The sequence below is a fragment of the Procambarus clarkii genome, chromosome 22 (genome assembly GCF_040958095.1).
Source record: "Procambarus clarkii isolate CNS0578487 chromosome 22, FALCON_Pclarkii_2.0, whole genome shotgun sequence".
Lineage (NCBI taxonomy): Eukaryota > Metazoa > Arthropoda > Malacostraca > Decapoda > Cambaridae > Procambarus > Procambarus clarkii.
Window position 1 is genome coordinate 46,841,091 of NC_091171.1, and position 12,632 is coordinate 46,853,722.

At 46.2% G+C, this 12,632-nt stretch overlaps 2 protein-coding genes across 2 annotated transcripts; both read right to left on the reverse strand.

The window, feature by feature from the left end:
* Positions 1-1,954: 1,954 nt before the first annotated feature.
* On the reverse strand, positions 1,955-3,748 carry LOC138367570 (cell surface glycoprotein 1-like). Its single transcript, XM_069329271.1, has one exon. It carries the CDS (start codon positions 3,746-3,748, stop codon positions 1,955-1,957), a length of 1,794 nt encoding a protein of 597 aa, XP_069185372.1.
* LOC138367571 (cell surface glycoprotein 1-like) lies at positions 3,745-9,478 on the reverse strand. The gene is made up of 2 exons (XM_069329272.1): positions 9,351-9,478; positions 3,745-4,897 (listed from the first exon to the last, which is right to left on the reverse strand). Exons 1-2 carry the CDS (start codon positions 9,476-9,478, stop codon positions 3,745-3,747), a joined length of 1,281 nt encoding a protein of 426 aa, XP_069185373.1.
* Positions 9,479-12,632: the final 3,154 nt, after the last annotated feature.

Consider the following 12,632-nt stretch of genomic DNA (forward strand, 5'->3'; position numbering starts at 1 on the left):
AAACCATGTTCACAAGAATGTTCTTCACTCAAGACAGCCTCTAATTCTTTTGTTATTCACTCAATTTGAATGAACCGTTGTGTTTGAATGGATATATATTTCATTCATATTCAAATTTATATTTGAAATCCTAGTACTAACCAATCATATTTCAAAACGATTCAAACTAGCCAATCATGTGTGACTAAGCGCCAGCCAATCACTGAGGAATGTCGAAAGAACATCAAGGACAACCTCTGCCTGTAACGATGCTCTTAGTGAACTTTATCCTCTTTTTGCACGCTTGAAGGCGCTTCAGGAAGGAATACCTTGAGAAACAGGACACTTCAGGGTAATGGGAAAAAAGCTCCGAGTCCTTAAATCACGACTCAGGCGAAGTGAGTCGTGATTTAAGCTAGAGAGGAAGTGGAGCTCTGATCAATGACGTTTGAGAAGTGCTCTTAACTGCAGACTGTTGACGTGGTCTTAAAGTCTTGCTATAAGATGACCATTCTTCTGTGAAGATCCTGAGTGACTTGGTTCACTGTTCTCTAAAATCTTACGTTTCAACTTGAAAGACCTGTGAAGTGGTTCGTCCTAGGCTCAGAGGTTTGTATTACGAGTGACTTCGTAACGACATGACAGGGCTCACTTCGCAAGACATGACAAGCTGATCAATCAAGACAACATTCCTGATCAAGGCAAGACGGGGCTGATATCTTAACTCATAACACTTGGGTTATTCTATACGTTAAATAACATTTCATAGAATCACTTATTCCATGCGTCCAACGATACTGCTGCACAGAGAGAACCGCTGACCTGCAGCACAGAGAGAACCACTAACCTGCAGCACAGAGAGAACCACTAACCTGCAGCACAGAGAGAACCACTGACCTGCAGCACAGAGAGAACCACTGACCTGCAGCACAGAGAGAACCACTAACCTGCAGCACAGAGAGAACCGCTGACCTGCAGCACAGAGAACCACTGACCTGCAGCACAGAGAGAACCACTGACCTGCATCACAGAGAGAACCGCTGACCTGCACCACAGAGAACCACTGACCTGCAGCACAGAGAGAACCGCTGACCTGCACCACAGAGTGAACCACTAACCTACAGTACAGAGAGAACCACTGACCTGCAGCACAGACAGAACCACTGACCTGCAGCACAGAGAGAACCACTGACCTGCAGCACAGAGAGAACCACCGACCTGCAGCACAGAGAGAACCAATGACCTGCAGCACAGACAGAACCACTGACCTGCAGCACAGAGAGAACCACTAACCTACAGTACAGAGAGAACCACTGACCTGCAGCACAGAGAGAACCACCAACCTGCAGCACAGAGAGAACCACCAACCTGCAGCACAGAGAGAACCACCAACCTGCAGCACAGAGAGAACCACTGACCTGCAGCACAGAGAAACCACTGACCTGCAGCACAGAGAGAACCAACTAACCTGCAGCACAGAGAACCACTGACCTCTAGCACAGAGAGAACCAACGACCTACACCACAGAGAGAACCACTGACCTGCAGCACAGAGAGAACCAACTAACCTGCAGCACAGAGAACCACTGACCTCTAGCACAGAGAGAACCAATGACCTGCAGCACAGAGAGAACCAACGACCTGCAGCACAGGTGAAAAGAGAGAGAGAGAGAGAGACAGAGAGAGAGACAGAGAGAGAGAGAGAGAGAGAGAGAGAGAGAGAGAGACAGAGAGAGAGAGAGAGGGGGGGGGCAGGAACGAGGCGAACCACGCACGAAATGCTCGATCTGGGTTCGAGACCCACTCTGGAATGTAAACAAGAATTTCGCTCTCGGGTTGAATCCAGAAGTGTTCTGGAAATAGGACTCTCGAGGTTATTCTCCTCTTCGTCCTTCTCTTTTTTCCTCTTTAGTGAAGAGTGAAGCTAGAGAGCCGGGATGAGATACAATTCTTGTAGAGTGGAGGATAGAAGCTAGTTAAAGTAATTTGTTCATGTGATGAGTTGATTGGTGTTGGGGCTGATGATTGGGTCTCTTGGTGTTGAGACTGATGATTGGGTCTCTTGAGGATGTTGGGGCTGATGATTGGGTTTCTTGGTGTTGGGACTGATGATTGGGTCTCTTGAGGGTGTTGGGGACTGATTGGGTCTCTTGATGGTGTTGGGGCTGATGATTGGGTTTCTTGGTGTTGGGACTGATGATTGGGTCTCTTGAGGGTGTTGGGGACTGATTGGGTCTCTTGATGGTGTTGGGACTGATGATTGGGTCTCTTGGTGTTGGGACTGATGATTGGGTCTCTTGGTGTTGGGGCTGATGATTGGGTCTCTTGAGGGTGTTGGAACTGATTGGGTCTCTTGAGGGTGTTGGGGCTGATGATTGGGTTTCTTGGTGTTGAGACTGATGATTGGGTCTCTTGAGGGTGTTGGGGCTGATGATTGGGTTTCTTGGTGTTGGGACTGATGGTTGGGTCTCTTGAGGGTGTTGGGACTGATTGGGTCTCTTGATGGTGTTGGGACTGATGATTGGGTCTCTTGAGGGTGTTGGGGCTGATGATTGGGTCTCAAGAGGGTGTTGGGACTGATGATTGGGTCTCAAGAGGGTGTTGGGACTGATGATTGGGTCTCTTGAGGGTGTTGGGACTGATGATTGGGTCTCTTGAGGGTGTTGGGACTGATGATTGGGTATCTTGAGGGTGTTGGGACTGATGATTGGGTCTCTTGAGGGTGTTGGGACTGATGATTGGGTCTCTTGAGGGTGTTGGGACTGATGATTGGGTCTCTTGAGGGTGTTGGCGGCTGATGATTGGGTCTCATGAGGGTGCTGGGACTGATGATTGAGTCTCTTGAAGGTGTTGGGACTGATGATTGGGTCTCTTGAGGGTGCTGGGACTGATGATTGGGTCTCTTGAGGGTGTTGGGACTGATGATTGGGTCTCTTGAGGGTGTTGGGACTGATGATTGGGTCTCTTGAGGGTGTTGGGACTGATGATTGGGTATCTTGAGGGTGTTGGGGACTGATTGGGTCTCTTGATGGTGTTGGGACTGATGATTGGGTCTCTTGAGGGTGTTGGGGACTGATTGGGTCTCTTGATGGTGTTGGGACTGATGATTGGGTCTCTTGAGGGTGTTGGGACTGATTATTGGGTCTCTTGAGGGTGTTGGGACTGATGATTGGGTCCTTGAGGGTGTTGGGGGCTGATGATTGGGTCTCATGAGGGTGTTGGGACTGATGATTGGGTCTCTTGAGGGTGTTGGGACTGATGATTGGGTCTCTTGAGGGTGCTGGGACTGATGATTGGGTCTCTTGACGGTGTTGGGACTGATGATTGGGTCTCTTGAGGGTGTTGGGACTGATGATTGGGTCTCTTGAGGGTGTTGGGACTGATGATTGGGTCCTTGAGGGTGTTGGGGGCTGATGATTGGGTCTCATGAGGGTGTTGGGACTGATGATTGGGTCTCTTGAGGGTGTTGGGACTGATGATTGGGTCTCTTGAGGGTGTTGGGACTGATGATTGGGTCTCTTGAGGGTGTTGGGACTGATGATTGGGTCTCTTGAGGGTGTTGGGACTGATGATTGGGTCTCTTGAGGGTGTTGGGACTGATGATTGGGTCTCTTGAGGGTGTTGGGACTGATGATTGGGTCTCTTGAGGGTTTTGGGACTGATGATTGGGTCTCTTGAGGGTGTTGGGACTGATGATTGGGTCTCTTGAGGGTGTTGGGACTGATGATTGGGTCTCTTGAGGGTGTTGGCGGCTGATGATTGGGTCTCATGAGGGTGCTGGGACTGATGATTGAGTCTCTTGAAGGTGTTGGGACTGATGATTGGGTCTCTTGAGGGTGCTGGGACTGATGATTGGGTCTCTTGACGGTGTTGGGACTGATGATTGGGTCTCTTGAGGGTGTTGGGACTGATGATTCGGTCGTGTTGGGACTGATGATTGGGTCTCTTGAGGGTGTTGGGACTGATGATTGGGTCTCTTGAGGGTGTTGGCGGCTGATGATTGGGTCTCATGAGGGTGCTGGGACTGATGATTGAGTCTCTTGAAGGTGTTGGGACTGATGATTGGGTCTCTTGAGGGTGCTGGGACTGATGATTGGGTCTCTTGACGATGTTGGGACTGATGATTGGGTCTCTTGAGGGTGTTGGGACTGATGATTGGGTCTCTTGAGGGTGTTGGGACTGATGATTGGGTATCTTGAGGGAGTTGGGGACTGATTGGGTCTCTTGATGGTGTTGGGACTGATGATTGGGTCTCTTGAGGGTGTTGGGGACTGATTGGGTCTCTTGATGGTGTTGGGACTGATGATTGGGTCCTTGAGGGTGTTGGGGGCTGATGATTGGGTCTCATGAGGGTGTTGGGACTGATGATTGGGTCTCTTGAGGGTGTTGGGACTGATGATTGGGTCTCTTGAGGGTGTTGGGACTGATGATTGGGTCTCTTGAGGGTGTTGGGACTGATGATTGGGTCTCTTGAGGGTGTTGGGACTGATGATTGGGTCTCTTGAGGGTGTTGGGACTGATGATTGGGTCTCTTGAGGGTGTTGGGACTGATGATTGGGTCTCTTGAGGGTGTTGGGACTGATGATTGGGTCTCTTGAGGGTGTTGGGACTGATGATTGGGTCTCTTGAGGGTGTTGGGACTGATGATTGGGTCTCTTGAGGGTGTTGGGACTGATGATTGGGTCTCATGAGGGTGCTGGGACTGATGATTGGGTCTCTTGAAGGTGTTGGGACTGATGATTGGGTCTCTTGAGGGTGCTGGGACTGATGATTGGGTCTCTTGACGGTGTTGGGACTGATGATTGGGTCTCTTGACGGTGTTGGGACTGATGATTGGGTCTCTTGAGGGTGTTGGGACTGATGATTGGGTCTCTTGAGGGTGCTGGGACTGATGATTGGGTCTCTTGAGGGTGTTGGGACTGATGATTGGGTCTCTTGAGGGCACTAAGACTTATGGCTCTTGAAGCAGTTTTATCAGTGCTCCGGATTTTCTACCCTGGGAATATGATGTCTCCCAGGATTTCATGGAAGAAAGATGTCCTCTCAGCGCTGGGGTGTGACAGGATCTCCTAGGAGTGGAATGTTCTCTCAGCGCTGGGGTGTGACAGGACCTCCTAGGAGTGGAATGTCCTCTCAGCGCTGGGGTGTGACAGGATCTCCTAGGAGTGGAATGTCCTCTCAGCACTGGGGTGTGACAGGACCTCCTAGGAGTGGAATGTTCTCTCAGCGCTGGGGTGTGAACATATAGGTCCTCCGGAACCTAATTTGTCTCTCCTGGGAATTATCCTGATTGGACCACCTGTGCTGTTGACCTTAGCTTTGCTGATTTGAGATCTGATTTATACTGTGTACACTCTGAGTGGTTGATGACGGAAATATATCAAGTTCTAGTGGTGTTGGGGGTGGACAGATCAAGTTCTAGTGGTGTTGGGGGTGGACATATCAAGTTCTAGTGGTGTTGGGGGTGGACAGATCAAGTTCTAGTGGTGTTGGGGGTGGACAGATCAAGTTCTAGTGGTGTTGGGGGTGGACAGATCAAGTTCTAGTGGTGATGGTAGAGACGGGTCAAGTTCTTGACATTTATAGACACGTTCTCTGTTAAAGTGCTTCCTGCCGCTGGTGACGTTTGTGACGCATGGTAACGCATGGCAACACATGACGTCTTGTAGTAGCAACGCCTTGTAGACGTTCAATAAAATTTGCCGCTCTTTATTCTTGCTATTACGTCTTTCTTTCTTTCTGATAATATATCTTTGTTGCAGCGGGGGACAAGCATATTATTCTTTGCAACCCAGTTCGGTAAATTATATAAAATGAAAGATGCCATCCACAACAGCCGGGTAGAAACATTTAATTATCTTGAATCAACGGAAATATTAACCCGGGTCTCAAGAGTAGGAGCCTGCTCTCCTATCATCCAGGCCGTGGATGATAACAAAGGCTGATAACAAAAGCATGATGACAAAGGTTGGCCTGATTGGTATGTCAAAGCTCTCGTACTTTCCTAAGCCCGGGTTCGAATCTCCGGTGATCCGAGTAGTGGAAATAGGTGATGTGAGGTTAATCAACGGCTCGTATCTCTGGAAGTTCCATAGCGGGTTCAACAGTTCAGTTGTTCAAGGTTGAGAATATATTAGCAGTTAACGTATGAACCCTTCCCCCCTCCCCCCCAAAAAAATTATAATTGTGTCTCCCACGCCTGTTTCCCCTCACCCCTACCTCTCTACCCTCAGCCCTACCTCTCTACCCCCTCACCTGTCTTCCCCTCAATGCTGCCCCCCCCCCCCCCGTCACCTGTTGCTACTCTCATCCAGTATATATTGGCTGCGGGCAGACCTTTCACCGCGGCTCGGCCGACTAACCGCTGGCCAGTTTTACTTTCCATCAGCTTCAATACTGTTCCATTAATCCAATCTATTTCCAATCATGCGCCCCGCCTCGTTGTGCTCTTCCTCATAGACACTCGGAGCACAATAGAGCGCTCCCTCTCCTCTATTGGGCTCTGCTGCTCTCCTCTCTCTCTCTCTCTCCTCCATCGGGCTTCGCTCTTAGTCTCCGGCATTCATCGTTTGGACTTAAATATTCAATATTCGAGGACGGCGTATGGTGTGTTTGTGTCTCGCGGCCGTGTTTGTTCTCTAACATTCACGTGTTTTTTTTATGTAACAGTTACAAGAGCAGTGAACTTCCTCCAAAAGAATAAAGTGCTCTGGTGCAAGTCTTGGTCTTTGTTTATTGTCTGAGAAACTCTTGTGATGTTTCTGTTACGACATTATTACATTGTGAAGAAAGTTATATGTGAGTCTAAATCACGGAAATTAACATGTGATGAAAAATGTGACAGTGTCAGACCAGAAAGGAAGAATTGAAACAGGAATTTCCTTAAGTACTTTCGTATTTAATAATATATCTTCAGAAGGGTGACTTTATAAGTCAGTAGTTTGGACATATATAGGCGGGAAAGAGGTGAAGCGAGGTGAGGTACATAGAGCGTGGAGTTCAGTGGATCAAAAATCCCATTCTCTAATGGATTTTTGATCCACTGAATCCTACGCTCTATGTAACTCACCTCGCTTCACCTCTTTCCTGCCTGTATATGTTCAAACAACTGACTTGTAAATTCACCCTTCTGAAGATATATTATTAAATACGAAAGTACTTAAGGAAATTCATATCTTAACCATTCCTTCGTATACTGTATGTGTGTGTGTGTGTGTGTGTGTTGTGTGTGTGTGTGTGTGTGTGAACTACAACCATAATATATGACAGACTATAAAAATATAATTACATATATATATATATATATATATATATATATATATATATATATATATATATATATTATATATATATATATATATATATATATATATATATATATGTCGTACCTAGTAGCCAGAACTCACTTCTCAGCCTACTATTCAAGGCCCGATTTGCCTAATAAGCCAAGTTTTCCTGAATTAATATATTTACTATAATTTTTTTCTTATGAAATGATAAAGCTACCCTTTTCACTATGTATGAGGTCAAATTTTTTTTTATTGGAGTTAAAATTAACGTAGATATATGACCGAACCTAACCAACCCTACCTAACCTAACCTAACCTATATATATAGGTAAGGTTAGGTTAGGTAGCCAAAAAAAGCTAGGTTAGGTTAGGTAGGTTAGGTAGACGAAAAAACATTAATTCATGAAAACTTGGCTTATTAGGCAAATCGGGCCTTGCATAGTAGGCTGAGAAGTGAGTTCTGGCTACTAGGTACGACATATATATATATATATATATATATATATATATATATATATATATATATATATATATATATATATATATATATATACTGTTTTTTATATCGTGGAAACATGACAAAACAAGAGGATACAGCAGCTTTGTCGGTTGATTCCCTTATTAGCGCGTTAATGGATATGTGTTGTAGGGACGAGTAATTGAAACGTGGGTTGGTGTGTCCGTAGACTTTTGTCTTTACGTATTCCCTCCCTTTATATTTTTATATTTTTTTCCTTGCATACGGACTTTAGTCCTCGTTCTGTCCATTGAGTTGATGTTTATATTTGTTATATTTATTGTTTAAGTTAACATATTAAGTTAACATAAGTTAACATAAGTCTGTTACATTGTGGGAATAGCTGATGGAGACACTGTCACATTCGTTACCACCACCACTACTACCATTAATTGATGCCACCACCACTACCACCATCACAATTACAACCACCCCCATCACTACTAATAGTGCCACCATCACTATTACCACCCCCAGTACAATCACCACCACCACCACTACCACCACACTACCACCATCACTATTGCCACCATATTACTACCCCCATCACAACCACCCTCACCCTCACCACCACCACCACCATCCCTAGCCGAGACTAGAGCGGGATTGCCTGCGGATTACTGCTGCTGGTATTGTTATGGGAGTGCACCGTCTGGGCTGTTATTGTTGGCGGCCCGCACTCTCCCTATGCTCTCCCTCCCTCTTTCTCACTCCTTGCTCTCTCTCTCTCTCTCACTCTCTTGGTGCTGCTGTTACTACTGCTGCTGCTGCTGCTGTTACTACTGCTGTTACTACTGCTGCTGTTACTACTGCTGTTACTACTGCTGTTGCTGCTGTTGTTACTACTGCTGCTGTTACTACTGCTGTTACTACTGCTGTTGCTGTTGCTGCTGTTACTACTGCTGCTGTTGCTGCTGTTACTACTGCTGTTGTTGTTGCTGTTACTACTGCTGCTGTTGCTGCTGTTACTACTGCTGTTGTTGCTGCTGTTACTACTGCTGCTGTTACTACTGCTGTTGCTGCTGTTACTACTGCTGCTGTTGCTGCTGTTACTACTGCTGCTGCTGCTGTTACTACTGCTGCTGTTGCTGCTGTTACTACTGCTGCTGCTGCTGTTACTACTGCTGCTGTTGCTGCTGTTACTACTGCTGCTGCTGCTGTTACTACTGCTGTTGTTGCTGCTGTTACTACTGCTGTTGTTGCTGCTGTTACTGCTGCTGTTACTACTGCTGTTACTGTTACTGTTACTACTGCTGCTGCTGCTGTTACTACTGCTGCTGTTGCTGCTGCTGTTACTACTGCTGCTGTTGCTGCTGCTGTTACTACTGCTGCTGTTGCTGCTGTTACTGCTGCTGTTACTACTGCTGTTGCTGTTACTACTGCTGCTGCTGCTGTTACTACTGCTGTTGCTGTTACTACTGCTGCTGCTGCTGCTGCTGTCTCCCTCATACCTCACACTTACCCTCACTACTGCTCCCTACCTCATACCTCACATTTGGATCATCTTGACTACTCATCAAGTAGTACCTTGACTCCTCTCCGAGCAGCATTGTCTTGACTTCTCACCTCCCAGCATCCTGACTACTGAACCCCAGCATCTTAACTGGACAATCTCTAACAGCATCTTGACTACTGAACCCCAGCATCTTAACTGGACAATCTCTAACAGCATCTTGACTACTGAACCCCAGCATCTTAACTGGTCAATCTCTAACAGCTTCTTGACTACTGAGCCCCAGCATCTTAACTGGTCAATCTCTAACAGCTTCTTGACTACTGAGCCCCAGCATCTTAACTGGTCAATCTCTAACAGCATCTTGACTACTGAACCCCAGCATCTTAACTAGGCAATCTCTAACAGCATCTTGACTACTGAACCCCAGCATCTTAACTGGACAATCTCTAACAGCATCTTGACTACTGAACCCCAGCATCTTAACTAGACAATCTCTAACAGCATCTTGACTACTGAACCCCAGCATCTTAACTGGTCAATCTCTAACAGCATCTTGACTACTGAACCCCAGCATCTTAACTAGACAATCTCTAACAGCATCTTGACTACTGAACCCCAGCATCTTAATTGGTCAATCTCTACCAGCATCTTGACTACTGAACCCCAGCATCTTAACTGGTCAATCTCTACCATCATCTTGACTACTGAACCCCAGCATCTTAACTAGACAATCTCTAACAGCATCTTGACTACTGAACCCCAGCATCTTAACTGGTCAATCTCTAACAGCATCTTGACTACTGAACCCCAGCATCTTAACTAGACAATCTCTAACAGCATCTTGACTACTGAACCCCAGCATCTTAACTGGTCAATCTCTAACAGCATCTTGACTACTGAACCCCAGCATCTTAACTGGTCAATCTCTAACAGCATCCTGACTACTGAACCCCAGCATCTTAACTGGTCAATCTCTAACAGCATCCTGACTACTGAACCCCAGCATCTTAACTGGTCAATCTCTAACAGCATCCTGACTACTGAACCCCAGCATCTTAACTGGACAATCTCTAACAGTACCTTGACTACTGAACCCCAGCATCTTAACTGGTCACTCTCTAACAGCATCTTGACTACTGAACCCCAGCATCTTAACTGGACAATCTCTAACAGCACCTTGACTACTGAGCCCCAGCATCCTAACTGGTCAATCTCTTACAGCTTCTTGACTACTGAACCCCAGCATCTTAACTGGACAATCTCTAACAGCATCTTGACTACTGAACCCCAGCATCTTAACTAGGCAATCTCTAACAGCATCTTGACTACTGAACCCCAGCATCTTAACTAGGCAATCTCTAACAGCATCTTGACTACTGAACCCCAGCATCTTAACTGGACAATCTCTAACAGCATCCTGACTACTGAGCCCTAGCATCTTAACTGGACAATCTCTAACAGCATCCTGACTACTGAACCCCAGCATCTTAACTGGACAATCTCTAACAGCATCTTGACTACTGAACCCCAGCATCTTAACTGGACAATCTCTAACAGCATCTTGACTACTGAACCCCAGCATCTTAACTGGACAATCTCTAACAGCATCTTGACTACTGAACCCCAGCATCTTAACTGGACAATCTCTGACAACATGACTAATGAACCCCAGCATCTTAACTGGACAATCTCTATCAGCATCTTAACTACTGAACCCCAGCATCTTAACTGGACAATCTCTACCAGCATCTTAACTAGACAATGTGTACCAACATTTTGACGAGTTAACTTCCAAACGTATGTTGACTACATAATCTACACCGGCATATTGACTAGTAATGTCCACACCTTCTTGAGTAGTTAATCACCGCGAGGATCTTCACTAGGTAATCCCCCCACCATCATCATGACTTCACAACCATGTTGACTAGTTGATCTCCACCTGCATCTCGACTAAGTAATCTCCACCTGCATCTTGACTAAGTAATCTCCACCTGTATCTTGACTAAGTAATCTCCACCTGCATCTTGACTAAGTAATCTCCACCTGTATCTTGACTAAGTAATCTCCACCTGCATCTTGACTAAGTAATCGCCACCTGCATCTTGACTAAGTAATCTCCACCTGCATCTTGACTAAATAATCTCCTCCTGCATCTTGACCAGATACTCTACCTGCATCTTTAGTTAATCTCCACCAGCATCTTCACTAGGGAATCTTGACTGGATTCTCACTCACTCTCTCTCTCTCTCTCTCTTTGTACCCATCACTTCCTTCCTCATACCCCACACTTACCCTCACTACATCCCCCTCCCTCATACGCCACACTTACCAAATGGTAAGTGTGGCTTGACTTGACTTGACACAATCGACTTGAGAATGGTCCAGGACGGACCGAAACGTCGTCGTCCCTTCACCTTCTAGTGTGTTGTCTGTTCAATCTACCAAATGGTATCTTGACTCCAGCTCCTTAAGCTTACCTACTCCTTAGTTACTCCTTACCTTACCCACTCCTTACTTACTCCTTACTTTACCTACTCCTTACTTACTCCTTACTTTACCTTACCTTACCTTACCCACTCACTTCACACCCCCCAACATCTTCACTACTGAAACAACAGCATCTTGACTTCTCAATCACCAGCATCTTAACTAGGCAATCTCTCCCAGCATCCTGACTACTGAACCCCAGCATCTTAACTGGTCAATCTCTAACAGCATCCTGACTACTGAACCCCAGCATCTTAACTGGTCAATCTCTAACAGCATCTCGACTACTGAACTCCAGCATCTTAACTGGTCAATCTCTAACAGCATCTCGACTACTGAACTCCAGCATCTTAACTGGTCAATCTCTAACAGCATCTCGACTACTGAACCCCAGCATCTTAACTGGTCAATCTCTAACAGCATCTCGACTACTGAGCCCCAGCATCTTAACTGGTCAATCTCTAACAGCATCTCGACTACTGAACTCCAGCATCTTAACTGGTCAATCTCTAGCAGCATCTCGACTACTGAACCCCAGCATCTTAACTGGTCAATCTCTAACAGCTTCTTGACTGTCCAGTCACCAACAGGTTGACTGCTCAGCCCCCCTCATCTTCACTACTTTTAATCTCCACCAGCATCTTGAGTAGGCAAGTTCCTCCAGCATTATGTCTCCTCAACCCCAGCTCCATCCCTCATACTCCCTCATACCTTTCAATTACCCTCACTACATCTCCCTCCCTTATACTCCACACTTACCTTCACTACATCTCCCTCCCTTATACTCCACACTTACCTTCACTACATCTCCCTCCCTTATACTCCACACTTACTCTTCACTACATCTCCCTCCCTTATACTCCACACTTACCCTTCACTACATCTCCCTCCCTCATACGCCA